At 38.1% G+C, this 14,840-nt stretch overlaps 2 protein-coding genes across 2 annotated transcripts; one reads left to right on the top strand and one right to left on the bottom strand.

Moving 5' to 3' along the window:
- Positions 1 to 5,386: 5,386 nt before the first annotated feature.
- LOC135683423 (uncharacterized) lies at positions 5,387 to 9,710 on the bottom strand (the record flags this gene model as incomplete). Its single annotated transcript, XM_089109267.1, has 1 exon — positions 5,387 to 9,710. A coding segment is annotated over one exon (609 nt), but the record flags the coding sequence as incomplete, so codon positions are not given.
- Positions 9,711 to 9,750: 40 nt separating this feature from the next.
- LOC135683421 (uncharacterized) lies at positions 9,751 to 12,271 on the top strand. The gene is made up of 2 exons (XM_089109266.1): positions 9,751 to 11,063; positions 11,203 to 12,271. Exons 1-2 carry the CDS (start codon positions 9,751 to 9,753, stop codon positions 12,269 to 12,271), a joined length of 2,382 nt encoding a protein of 793 aa, XP_088965392.1.
- The last annotated feature ends 2,569 nt before the right edge of the window (positions 12,272 to 14,840 follow it).

Below are 14,840 nucleotides of genomic sequence, written 5' to 3'. Positions count from 1 at the left end.
GCTGATTGGCTGTAACATTTTTCGCTCTTGTTGGATCAGATTTATCTGGACCAAGGACCAAGTTTCAAAACTCTATCAACAGAAAATACATTTATAACAAAAATAAAGCTAAAATGAAAAACCGATTCCACTATTTTGAATTTCCAAGACCACATTTTGGATTTCCAAGACCACAAAATGTGGGAAAAACCACACTAAAATAGGCCCTGCTTGAACACACGAACTTTGAAAAAATTAGTTTATTTTATCTGTTTTTGAGCTTTTCCCTTGTTTAGTTTCGAATATTTTAGAAAATTGGAGACATTTAGTTTTGGTGAGTAGCGAAAATAGCGTTCTTAAATGTTACGTCTTAGAATATATACCTCTAGATATGCAAAGTCAATTCAATATGTTACAAACTGGGCGAGATATGCCTAATGAACAACACCATTAAATTTTGGAATTTTGCTACATTTTTTCTGCTGTTTTGGCATGGTTCATAAAGTTTAGAGCAGAGACAACATTACTATGATTTGACGGAGGCAGAGCTTGTCCTCATGTTGCCACATTTAAAGATCTTTCAGGTTCTGTGATCTAAATTCAAAAATTTAAAAACAGCTCTTAGTAATGTCATAACAACTACGAAAGTTATTAAAGGACAAGTGACACACTTTTCACCCTATCTTGTTTTTCATTAACTTATAGATCATCATTTAGAAGTAAGTTTGTCCTGGTTTAGAACAAAAATTCTAATCAGGGGACGCAGGGGGCGCGATTTTGCTTTTTATCACGTGACCCAATGACGTACCTTGTAAACGTTAATATTGCACTGTATACCAGTAGCAGCAATAACAAATTATCACAATCTACGTCACGGTGTCACGTGATTCATTTCCCGCCATAATTTGAAAAGGGTTTTTAAGTAGGAAAATGAAATCAGAAAGGAAAAATATTTCAACAACACTCCCATACAGCATTTTACTTTAAGTTAAAAGAAAAAAATTTGGCGCCAAAAGCGTGTCATGTCACTTGTCCAAAAGCATGTTGAGGAGAATCCATTGTCATTTCTTCCAATTCTTAATTTAAAGTTGGTGTCTACAGAATAGCTACAGACAAAAGGCAAATTGAAACCATTCAACTAAACTAAAACAACATAACGCTGTTTACATTTACCAAACAGTTTACGGTTTTCTGTATTCTCTGTTTTTGAATAAAACGCATTTCAACAATTTCCTTTCAATTTCTTAGAAAATCCTTCCAAATTCCTTCTAATTTAAAATTCCTTTTTTTCCTTCCAGTCGGTCAAATTGCTCTGATGAAGCCCTGTATGCCGGGGCGAAATGTAAGTACTCGTTGGATTGAATTCATCTTAAAATTTTATCCTGAATCTCTATTTGTAACAAAAATCCCATCTCAAATTTATTTGTGGATAGAATAGTTCTTGATGTTTGAATGGATTTCTCAATGCTCAAAGCATTAGTGAGTGTCAAACGTTTTCGAGCACCTCATTACGTTGCACTAGAGTGGTAACCTGCCTCAACTCAATGGTAGACAAGATATGGCCATGGCCCCTTTTGTTGTATTTGGTAGTTTTTCTTCAAAATAACTTTATTATTACTATATTTGCCCTCTAAAATAATGCTGAAAATACTTCCTACGCTCTTTTCTCTGGCCAGGCCACTGATGGTTTTGAATCTCTGTTTGAATTTTGTTTATCTGGAAGTAATTGGTAAACAGTATCTCAAGACAAAGGCAAATTCTGAAAAGGTAGACACAAATTTGCGACCTGAGCAACATTCTAATAGTATTTTTAATAATTGGATAATTCTGAGCGCAAATTTTCTTAAACAATATTCTTTAAAAAAGCTAGTGATGTATCACTCCCGTACACCCTGCCAAACATCCGCAAAAATCCACCCAATTACCTTCAAAAATCCAGTAGAAATTTCCAATAAATCCGGTAGCATCTTGCTGCTTTGCACCGAAATTTTATGATAAGATGGCATCTCAATTTACTCACAAAATTTTAGCCACACATGCAGATGTAAAGTGTTTGAATACAGTTACGATAGACAGCAGATTACTTTTCAATGGAAACAATGACTTTTTAACAAAATATTAGAACTATGCCTGAATTATGCTAAATTATGCCAATTTTTTTGCTAAATGACGATTTATGACCAAAATTATGCTAAATAATTATATCATGCTAGATCTGGTCGCACTGTCTCTGCCTGTAAGCCATCTTTGGTCACACGAGTTCTCGTTCCAGTCCTTTCATTTTCGTGCACCAACAATTCCTTGCTTGACAAAAGAAAACGAGAAAAGAGCAACCAATCCATGTTTTTTCAACAACCTATCTCGGCACCTACATTAATTAACGCAAATAGAAAATCCCGCCTTAATTAAAACCCCGTCCCCTCACTTTTTTGCAAAACAATAGAGCTTTTTTCAAAAACTTTTGTTATGATTGTTATATTCTCTCTTGGCCCCTCCACTTTTCAACCTGCGTCGGAGCCCATTTGATACCATTACTGGAGTCTCCAATAAACCTTTACTTGAAGATTTTTGTGATTTTTGCTTTCTTCTGTACTGAATTTGAATGTATTTCAGTCAGTGGCCTAGCGTGAGCGCAGAACTTAGGCATGCGGTAACATATAATATACGGTTATGTTGAATGAATCAAATCGTAATTTCAACTTCTTAAAAATACAAGCGGTAATTAATGATAATCGTGATGATAAATTTTGATTTCGAAAATAACAAATTATTTCCACAGTAATTCTAATCAATCAAGGTGTCTATTCTCTGCATCTGAGGCTCCAACACAGGGTAGAAAGTGGAGGGGGGCCAAGGGAAAAATTATCGTCCATGCGAAAAGTTTTTGAAAGAAGCTCAATTGTTTTGCAAAAATTTTCAGAATAACTTCTAGTGCTTAAACTTTTTCGCTCTTATACATATTCACGCGAGTATCTTATACATATTCATATTCTTCAAGAAAAGGCATCACCTAATGCCCACCTAATATAATAATTTTTTGATGTTATAATGCATCTGGGGATTCCCGCAATGAGAAGCTCTCAAAATTGCGAAATTAACACATTACAGAGCCTAAACGAACAGGAACAAAAGTCTCTGCTCATTTTCTACCCTCATAGTTAACAAGGATGACAATAATGAGCCTTGTTCTTAGAAGTTGTTAGAATTGAAGGTGGTTTCATGTGTCAGGCCCGTCGGAACCGGGGGGGGGGGGGGGGGCTCCAGCCCTCCAATAATTGTCAAACTGTAGTATGTTTCCTTTATAACAGTGTACTGAATGAGAAGGAAAACAATGGGCAGCCCCCCCTCCCATATAAATTTCGTTCCGACGGCACTGTGTGTAATGGTTTCAGAAAGTTGTTCCCTGCAAATCATCAACTATTTGACAAGGCTTGCGCTCAGGTCAGGTCTACCGCATGCCCCGGTCCGTAAATTCTGACTTTACTGGAAAGCCTTTGAATCATGGTTGACTTGAATCATGACAAATAGACTTTGACGAAAAATTTTCTCTTTTTAACAGTCACAAAAGTAAAGAAAGGAAAATAATTAGATTTGAAATGCTGTATCACACAAAGAATTTTTGCAAAAAGCAGCTTATAGGCAGAAGAATGCTGTGGATTATCAAGTATTTGGGAACGCTTGTGCTAAGGCCGAGACTTCTCACTTCTCTCAGAAGCTTCTATAGAGCTGCACTAAAGCTGCGCTGGAGCATCGCATGTTTCTCATATGGGCCTAATCATATGGGCTTGGTTAACCGGGCTAGCCCGTTTTGCCGAGATCTCACCTTTGCAGTCAAATGCTGTTAAAAAGTAGCATGTTATCTATCATATGACAAGTGGGCTAGCCCGGAAAACCGGGATCTCACTTTCTTCAGCCGAGATCCCGGCAAAGTGGGCTACGATTTTGCAATGCGATAGCATCAGCCCGGTTTGCCGGGGTAAATGCAAAAGCAATAGATATTATCTTCCTCTCCGTCATTTGATTCATTTACCCGCTATTTCTGATTCTTAGAATATCACGTGACCAAAGAACTGCAGAGATGCTGGGTAAGACTTTCAAATGATAGCGAGCTGATTCTAGCCCGGTAAAACGGGCTAGCCCGGTTAACCGAGCCCATATGATTAGGTCCAAAAATAATGATTTGGAGGGGCTTTAGTTTTTCAGATTTTTCGAATTTCACAATTTTTAGCGATCTGTTTACTTGGAAAAATAGCCAATTGGCATACTTGCGCTGAAAATGTTATGCATTGACTTTAACATTACAATGTATTTATTACTGGTAGAAGTATTGCAAGAGTTTTAGAATTTTTCTACAAATTTTTACGCTTGCGCCGCAAGCGTAGCATACATAGACGCTGCCCCACTGATTTCAGTTCAAAAGGTTTTGCTGACATTAAAAAATTCGCCTTAATTCAATACCATTTGATTATTTGAGTTTTTTTATCCGCGTTAATTAACAAAAGTTTTGAAATCCAATCTCACTGTAAATTGGTTTCTAAATACGGCAGGTTCTGAGCTAAATGTTCGGCAAAACTTCAGAATGACACAACAAATAAACACAGATATAGTTTTCTCAAACGTATATCGTTGTACGACTTGTACCACTAAGCCTTTCACAAGAGCTAAGTGTACGTGCTCACAATGCTAGCTCTAACTCTTAACTAACTCAGGATTCGTAGAGAACGATATATATATGTTAAACTAGTTCCTTGTACAAATAAAAGATGTAAATGTGCTAATCTTAGGTGTCTACATAAGAGGAAAAACAAGCTAGAAAAACAATAGGAATGTGTCTAGATACGTATGTATAAGCTGAGTCAATCCATAGTGTAGTTCTTAAAATAATACTATAATAGAGGGTGGGTTTCCTCAGTGAAAGTGTTCCTACTGGTATACGCAATGCAACAAAGAGTGCGATGCAAAGTTGACGCAAAAGAGTATGCACAAACAAGTATGACTAACGCTGGGAGAGTGGATGAATGGGGCGAAGGAAATGCGCAAACGAGGCAGGTAAGAGCGAGGCTTAGCGCTTGGTGTAGCGGAACGTCGATTGTATCAATGCCAAAAAAGCAGTATCGCAGATTTGAAGCGGAAATTTCAGCGGCTAAAGCGACTACAATTTAATGATGAAGAAACATCTGATTATCAACTGCCAGTACACATCATATTTGGTGCAGCAGATTATCAAAGGATACGCACAACAGAACAACCTGTAGTGGGAGCGAATCCAGATACGGATCCCGGAGCCGAGTTTACGATGTTAGGATGGATGCTGTTCGGAAGGCAAGCACTGGATTCATCGGATGTTGAAAAGGGATTCTTCCTGAAATCAAGTAAAAACGACTTTGAACAACTTTGCAGTCTCGATGTTCAGTTCAGTTCAGTTTCATATTTTAAATTCTCCACATACAATTTATCATAACAAAACTAATTAATACAAACAATTTACTAAACTACAATAATAACAATAATGCACCTAAAATTAATACAACATACAAATACCGAACAAAGAACAAGATAAATTGCATGGGGGGAATTACTTAAAGGAGGAGCTCTCTCAGTAGTTAAACTAATCGAGGAGAGAGCACCCCCTGTTTCAAAAATTTCTCATACAGATTCGATTATTTTAGGCATAAAAGAAACTATGGGCAGATGGTGAATTTATATATCAATAAGTTTACAATCAACTTTGGTAATGGTTTTGAAAGAAGAAGGCTTTGAGTTTCTGTTGAAAAATATTACCAGAGGGTGATTTCTTTATTTCCACAGGAATGTCGTTCCAGCATTTAGCTCCGCAATAGCGCACTGACCTGATACCATATTGCAGGGTATTTTTTTGGGTTAGAAAAATATCATTTTTGGTGACTTGTCGTGTACCATATCGATGAACGGATTCAACTAAGTCAAAGAAAGAATGAAAACAAGAAGGAGAGATCCTATTCACACAATCATATACAAAACTAAGCAGTTTCAATTGGAAGAGATCATAGAGTTTTAAAATCTTTAAGTCAGAAAAAATAGGTGTAGAAGGTGAAGTAAAATTTGCAAATGAAATTGCTTTAACAACTCTTTTCTGCAACAAGAATACTGGATTGATATATGTCTCGTAGGTGAGACCCCAAACCAAAATTCCATATTGCAGGAAAGGTGAAAACAAAGAATTATAAAGACAGATCAAAACATTGATTGGTAGGAAATGTCTCACTTTGAAAAACATACCACAAGTTCTAGCAAGTTTTTTAGACAGCTCAGTTAGGTGATATTTCCATGACAGGTTTTCATCCAAAAGAACACCAAGAAATTTGACATAACAAGTCTGCTTTACAGGAAGGTTTCCAAATTTGATGCTGACAGTTTCGGGAGAAGAATGTTGAGGAGACTTGAAAATTATAAAATTGGTTTTATCAATATTGAGTGACAGCTTGTTGACATCAAGCCACATTTTCACTTTTTTCAATTCCCTGTTAACCACACTCTGCAATTGAGCAAGACTTTCAGCTTCATAATAGATGTTAGTATCATCAGCAAATAAGTAAAAGGCTAGTTTTGAAGATGCATGAGGTAAATCATTAATGTAAATTAAGAAGAGGAGAGGACCAAGAACAGAACCCTGTGGAACCCCACAAGTAACATTTAGATAGCTGGAATTAGATCCATTTAATGAAACATACTGTTTCCTGTCTGAAAGATACGATTTAAACCAATCTCGAGCAGTTCCTCTAATTCCATAATGTTCTAGTTTCATTGAAAGAATATCATGATTCACTGTGTCAAAAGCCTTTTGCAAGTCTATAAATATTCCACAACCAAATTTTCTATTGTCTAATGAACTTTTGATTGCTTCTGTTAGACTAACCAGTGCATGGCTAATGGAATGGCTAGCCCGAAAACCAAATTGTAATGAATATAAGATTTCATGCTTTTCTAGGAATTTATAGAGACGTTCATACATGACCTTTTCTGTAATTTTGCTGAAGACAGAGAGAAGAGAGATGGGTCGATAATTTGATGCTGTTAGTGGACAGCCTTTCTTAAAAAGTGGGATTACTTTAGCCAGCTTCATCTTGTCAGGGAATATTCCAGATTTAAATGATTCATTTATGATTTGAGAAAGTGGAGAGGAGATCAATGGGGAAAGACATTTTAAAATCTTCATGGGAATGCTGTTTGGACCAAGAGATTTTCCAGATTTTAGGGCAGATATTATATCAGATATTTCGAAGGGAACTGAAGGGGCAGTGAAAAAAGAATTTCCAACTCTATCACCCATGGAATCCACTGGGGACTTGTTGGATCTTGGTATATTTTTGGTGATATCATGAGAAACATTAACAAAGAATTTATTGAATACGTTTCCAATGACCACGGGATCTGATGTAATGTTACCATTTGAGTTCTTAAGCTTATTTATCACATTTATATTACTTGATCTTTTGACATCAATAACTGATTTAATTCCTGACCATAATTGTTTCATGTTGTTACTGTTCTTTTGAAAGTAGTTATAGAAGTAGCTAGCCTTACTTTCTTTCAAGGAGACCAAAACCCGATTTCTAAACTTTTTGTAAAGATTGATAAGAGCTTGGTTGTTGTTCTTTTTAAGCTTTTTAAGTATCTGATCTCTGATGCGCATCATTTTTTGAATCTTGCCATTTATCCATGGTTTGTTCCTGAACTTTGTGTCTTTCTTTGTAAGTTTTCTCAAGGGAGCATGGGTTTTGACCAATTCATCAAGGCTTGATAGGAGTCTATTGAACTTTGAATTTACATCTGAAGCACTATCATTTAAATATGAAATGTCAAGGTTTGCAAAATCATTTAGGAGGTTTTCTTCATTGAAGTGAGAAAAATCATGTTGGAAATATGACAGATTCTTATAGGTGATGCCAGCATGTTTGACAATTAAAAATTGAGGGAAATGATCTGTTATTTGCGTCAAAATATTGCCACTTATGGTTTCAGTATCTGTGATGTTTGAGAAAATATTGTCAATAAGAGAAGAAGAATGTGCAGATACTCTAGATGGATGAATGATGTATGGTAGGAATTGTTTAGAGAAAAGGAAATTAACATAATTTGTGATAGGTGTACTAGAGTTATAATTCAGAAGGTTGATGTTGAAGTCTCCAAGGATAAAAACATGCTTATTAAATACAGCAGGGCTGGACAGAGTTTCTTGCAGATATTCACTAAAGGTATCAAAAGTTGAACCTGGATGACGATAAACACAACAGAACAGATAGTTTTTACCATTTTTATTTTCAACTTCAACCCAGACCGACTCAAAATCAATACTGTCCTTACCTAGATCTGGTCTAGGAATCAAGTAAGTTCTGATTTCACATAAATGGCAACACCACCATTTTGGGTATGTGACTGGGATGGAAAATAATTGTAACCAGGAATTTCCACATTTGTTTTAATAGGATTTTCAAAAGAATTCCAAGTTTCAGAAACACCAATAACATCAAAGTTTATTTTTAAGTTTGAGAGAGTTGAAACAAGTTCATCAAAATGAAGTGAGAGGCTCCTGATATTCGCATGAAATAAGGAAAGATCCTTTACTGAAGTATCCAGTGTAGATAAGTCCTGGGGCGTATGATAACTAGAGTTGACATTAAAAGGTAAATGTTCATCAATATCGTAATCACCTAAATTAGGCAAGTTGGTAAGACCAGAAGTTATTTCAAAGGATGGAATTGAATCTACAAAAGATGGAAAGTCTAATTCATTCAGGTTAGATAATTCTTCATTGTCCAATGAACCAAAGGGAAACATATCTGCTGTACAATTCAAACAAAACCAAGGCACATCATCAGGCTCCTTTTGCAGCTCTTTATACTCAGAATTAGAGATATCATTACATCTTATATGGACCCAAAATTTGCAGTGATTACAAAATATTGACTTGCCACGAGCAAGTATCTTTTTGTGGCAAATGCCACACGGAGGGGTATCAGTTTCTACCATTGATATGTCTTGGGCCTAAAATAAAACATTGGACCATAACAAAAATAATTGACCACAATGAATGAACTGAGTCAACACAAAAGTTTGTATCAAACACAATATAGGTAGTCCTCTTACGACTCCGTGAAGGAAATTTTACTGTCATTGGATATGAAACTCTTGTTGTTCTTTTCAGGAGGTTCTCGAATTATCAATCGGTCCATGACAAAATAGGCTATTTTGCCATCTTCCCATGCCTTTTTCAAATCAACCTTTTGCTCATCACGTCTGTTGAGTATTCGCTGTGAAAAATCTTGGACAAACATCAATCCATCAGGCTTTTTCTTCCTTGCAGCCGCTAAGATTCTTTCCTTCTGCTTCCAGTTGGACAGCTTGGCAACAACAGCACGTGGACCGAGAGGACGGCCATCTTGGCCAACTGCGTTAGGCCTACGGGGTTTCCCAATGCGATGAGCTCTCTCTATTTCGACATTTTCTTCAACGCCAAGGGTGTCTTTGATTGTCGACTTGATAACCTCCTCGGTGTCATCCCAAGTGCGTTCCTCTTTCCTCTCTGCTAGCCCAAGTATCTTGATATTATTACGTCTCGATTGATTCTCTAGGTAGTCAACTTGGTTTGAGATTCCTTCGCATTCTCCGTCAATATGCTCCAGAGCAATGTGTTGCGAATTTACTTTGGCATCAATAGATGTTACCTTGGAATTCAGCTTACCTTGGATGTTTTAGGCTTGATTGATCCACCAAGCAACGATTCAGAGTTCCATGAAGTTTACGCAACACTTACTGAAGAAGGAGGAAGGTTACTACGAAACACGGTTACCTTGGAAACCTGACCACCCTGCTTTGCCAAAAAATAAAGTGCTAGCAACAGCAAGGCTATGGAGTACAACCAAAAGACTGGAAATCATTGGGAAGTTGAAGGATTATAATGAGGTCATGCAAGAGCAAATTCAAGAAGGGATAATAGAGAAGATTCCTCAGAGGCCATCAGGAGAATCAGTTCATTACATTCCACACCAAGCAGTTATTCGAGAAGATGCAGAATCAACAAAGCTAAGGATTGTGTATGACTGTTCAGCAAAACCAAACCCTCAGCTACCGTCAATCAACGACAGTCTTGAAACAGGACCAGCCCTGCAACCTTTGCTATTTGACATCATTCTCAGAAATCGAATGAAAAATTACTGCATAACTGGTGATATCAAGAAAGCTTTTCTGCAGATCAGAATCGCCGAACAAGATCGTGACGCACAAAGGATACTTTGGTATGATAATCTAAAGGATAGAAACATCATTGAGTACAGATTCACGAGGGTCATATTTGAAGCCGGGCCTAGTCCTTATATACTAGGAGCTACACTACAGAAGCACGTATTGAATTATAAACGAAGCTACCCTGGCACTGTGAACGCCCTACTGAAGGACACTTACGTGGATGACATACAATATGGGGGAGATTCATTGGAAGAGCTTGTGAGATTTAAGGAACAGGCTACAAAAATCATGAAGGAAGGGGGATTTACGCTACACAAATGGCATAGCAACATCGCGTCATTAGAATCTACTGCAGCTGAAAAGGGAAGACAGAAAGAAGAAGATGACATCAGAGAACAAATGAATCAACATGAAGAGTTGAGAAATACTTCCAAGATTCTTGGAATTCAATGGGACAAGTACAAGGATCTACTTCAAATAAACTTTGAGTCTTGTCACCAAACAAACCAGCCTGTAACCAAGAGGAAGATGTTGGCAGTCATCAATAGTATCTTCGACTTGCTTGGATGGGTTTCACCTGTGACAATAACTGCAAAGATCTTATTCAGTGAGCTGTGCCTAAGGAAAGTCACTTCGGATGAAAGCTTGCCTGAAGATATACAACGACGTTGGAATTTATGGATCAAAGGACTGAAATTATGTCCCACTATCACGATTCCCAGAAGTGTTAAGAGCCCCAGAGAAGAAAAGTTGTCAGTTCATGGATTTGCAGATGCCAGCAAGCAAGCAGTATGTGCAGCTGTGTATTTATTGGTGACATATCCCAATGGAACAGTGGATAAAAACTTGCTCGTTGCCAAGTCTCGCATTTCGCCAAGGGATTTATCAATACCTCGTCTAGAACTGGTGGCAGCTCACACACTTGCGAAGCTGATAAAGTCATGTTATGGGAACACTGAGCTCGTTTGAAATCAACGATGTCCATTTATGGTCTGACAGCACAACTGCTCTCTTCTGGTTGGCAAGCAAAGGAACATGGTCACAGTATGTCAGAAACCGAGTGAAAGCAATACACGACTTGGGGAAGTGGCAATGGCGCTACGTACCAACCGATCAGAACCCTAGTGATTTGGGAACAAGAGGTGTGCTACCAGCAAAACTGGATGACTTTTGGTTCAAGGGACCACAATGGCTAACAGACAGGCACTCCTGGCCAGTCCAACCGGAAATTACAGAAACGGAGGAAGCTGCCAGAGAATCTTTGCCACGGAAGAAGGAACACGTCTTTGTGGAGCAGGAAACGGGAAATCGTGATATACACGAATGGAGAAGTTCACTGATGCAGAAGTTCAGCTATTGGAAACTACTTCGAGTAACATCATGGGTTAAGAGATTTGCTGATAACGGCAGAGTCAAAGAAAAATGCAAAGGGCCTATCACAACTAAAGAGATCAATTCAACAGAGAATTTTTGGCTAAAGGTTGCCCAAGGAGGTCAAGAGCTTAATAGCCCAATGGAACTGAGAAAGGACGACGCAGGAGTGTGGAGATGTTTTGGAAGAGTACCAGGATACCACCCAGCCTTCATTCCTAGGAAGAGCCTACTTGCAGTAAAGATCATACAGCATTGTCACAAAGGAACATTGCATGGGGGAGTACAGTCAACAATGGGTAAGGTCAGAGAGAGATTTTGGATTCCACAGTTGAGACAAATGGTAAAAGCGGCTCGTTTTAAGTGCAATGGATGCAAGAAACAAAGGGTGAAGGGTATGTCATCACAAGGGGTTGCAGTTTTGCCAAGATTTAGAGCGGAATTTGCTGAACCGTTCACGACAACTGGCGTTGATTTCACCGGTCCCTTATACTACAAGGCAAACAAGAGGGAAGTCAAGAAGGCTTACATTGTGCTGTTTACATGTTCAAGCACCCGAGCTGTGCATCTTACCCTGTGCAAGGATATGACTGCAGAAGAATTCAAAAGAACTCCAAAGTGGTTCGTTGCAAGAAGAGGCAAACCACACCTCATGGTTAGTGACAACGCAAAGACTTTCCAGGCAACAAAGAAATGATTGGAGAGCTTGCAGAACAATGAAGAAATTAATGGTTACCTAGCATCACAATCAATCAAGTGGGTATTCAACCTGTCACGGGCTCCGTGGTGGGGCGGGTTTTTTGAGCGCCTAATTGGAATTATGAAATCAGCACTTTCAAAGGTTATTGGAAATGCATTACTAACATTTGCAGAGCTCGAAGAAACCTTACTAGATGTTGAGTGCTTCATGAACAATAGGCCACTTACATATCTTGGTGAAGAATTTGACATGCAAGTAATAACACCAAACATTATCCTACGTGGAGAACCAGCAACTCTCTTGGAAGACAACGTAGAGACACTTGAAGACCAAGAAGATGTTGCAAGGCGGCTGAGGTACATAAAACGCTGTAAAGAGCAGCTACGGAGACGATGGATCGGCGAGTACTTGCGTGCACTGGAGGAGAGGAAAAGAACACAAGTTGCACCTGGAGAGAACAAACTCAGCACTGGCAGAGTTGTCCTGATCAAGGATTCAACAAAAGGCAAGGGTCAGTGGAAGATCGGAAGATTTGTTCTTAAAATTGTTAGTTTTTAGTTCTTAGTGTTGTAATGTATCTTAGTTGTAGGGTTTTGTGTATGAATTGTATTTGGGATTGATTGATAATGAATGAAATGAAATGAAATGAAAATGGTAGAGTTGAAAATGAAATCATTGGTAGGGATGGAGTTGTCCGAGGGTATAAAATACGCACAGGAGATGGCTACGTCGTCGAGCGACCATTACAGCTTATTGCAGATCTGGAGATTGGTGGTGACGTTCTAGAGGAGAACAAAGACCAACGAGGGAGCGACCTGAACCCAGCAGCAGAAGAGTTTGTGCCACAAGGTCGAAGCCGAAGAGCCGCCAAAGAAACTGCATTGAACAGAATAGTTGGTGTTCAACTGAATGAAGACAAGGAAGAATAAGGACTGATATTAAAGCTGCAGGCGCACTTTAATAGGGGGAGTGTGTGGTGAACTGGACCTTTCTAGTAAATTCTAAATAATGCTAAATAAGTAGAACACGCTAGACAAGTTGACTAATAATAAAATAATTCCAGAGCCTTCTAGAGTTAGCCTTACGTAAGATGCTGTAACTTGCTTATTCAAGATTGTATTCCTCCACACGTGATATTGTACGAGTTTATTCTAGAAATTTCTTGTTGAAGAGTATATAAGGGTAACGTAGCTTGCTGTAGGGATTCAGTTTTTAGTTGAGGATTCGATGGATACATAAACACGACACATTGTTTATATCTTTGGAGAATAACTATACGGGCCTAAGCTGGAAAACGTACCTTATCATAGCGTTGAAAGAGACGCACTTTTGTGAATCTATTCAGTGTGTCACAGGGAATAAAAATTTATACCAACGCGGCCTTGGATTCCACACAGTATTACATCACAATTCACGTTACCCTGTGATCGCATTAATTTGTTCCGCGTAATTTGGTGTATTGCATTATTTTCGTGAAATAAAGTACCGTAAATCCTCGAATAAACCCCCACGCTCGAATGAGCCCCCCTTGAATAAGCCCCCACCTAAAAACATTTTTGCAAATAAGCCCCTGGGGGTTTATTCGAGGATTCGAGCCCCGCAAGTCGTTGGATAGTTTAATTTTCGAATAGTTCAATAAATGGGCAAGACAGTATGTAACAGGGGTTAGTCTAACGTGGTTTTGTCACCCTTTTGTGGTATTGTAAATTTGTTTTGTGGTGTTGTGATTTCAATATTGTGGTGTTGTAAACAAATTGACCATCTGGAATAATTTTTCGCAGAATGTAGGAATCGTCGTTCCGCTCAAGTTTTCCTTAGCAGGGCCGCCGGACGCAGATTTGAGCAGGGGGGCCAATAGGAATTAAAAGGGCACAAACATATATATTTTTAGTACCATTGGTTATTGCCAAAATAGGACAGCTTTCATGGGAATTCAGAAGTTTAGAAAAAAATAACACAGCGTAAATGGCTATGTGCTTCATTTAGGAGTCATGCACTCTTGGGCATACTTAATTGTATAATTCCTCATGGACGTTGAAGTTTTTCGTTTGTTTAAATCTTTCATCAACGTATGATTCATATTTTCTTTAAAATTCGATTTACCCTATTTGTTTTTTATTTTTAATATTGTAAGCGGAGATCGCGGCAGGCACACATCATTCTCCCGTACTTATGGTAGGTGCATTATATTCGACAAATATTTTGATCAATTACAACATACCTAAAAACAATAATCCCACATTAATGCAATCAAGTAACAAAAACTTACAAGTTAAACCAAAAACAGTGTTCAAAATTGAAAGGTATAATCGAATTTTTAGGCTCTATCTATTTCAAAGTAAATTTTCAGACTTTATATATTTCAAAGCAAGTTTTCAGTCTTAATCTTTTCCAAATTTTAGCAAGATAAAAAATAAACAGCTAAATTGTAATCTTTAGGCCAATTGAATTCTCCGAGATCATATATAATGCATAGTAGTACGCTGGTCGACCTACCGTATTCTCTCTAATGAGCGCCCTCTCTCTAATGAGCGCTCCCTATTTGAGCAAAATCTCCAATGAGCGC

This window comes from Rhopilema esculentum, chromosome 7 (assembly GCF_057945365.1).
Source record: "Rhopilema esculentum isolate cy_ngs chromosome 7, ASM5794536v1, whole genome shotgun sequence".
Taxonomy (NCBI): Eukaryota; Metazoa; Cnidaria; class Scyphozoa; order Rhizostomeae; family Rhizostomatidae; genus Rhopilema; species Rhopilema esculentum.
Note: the sequence above shows the minus strand (reverse complement) of the source record. Positions and strands in the feature narration are given on the sequence as shown.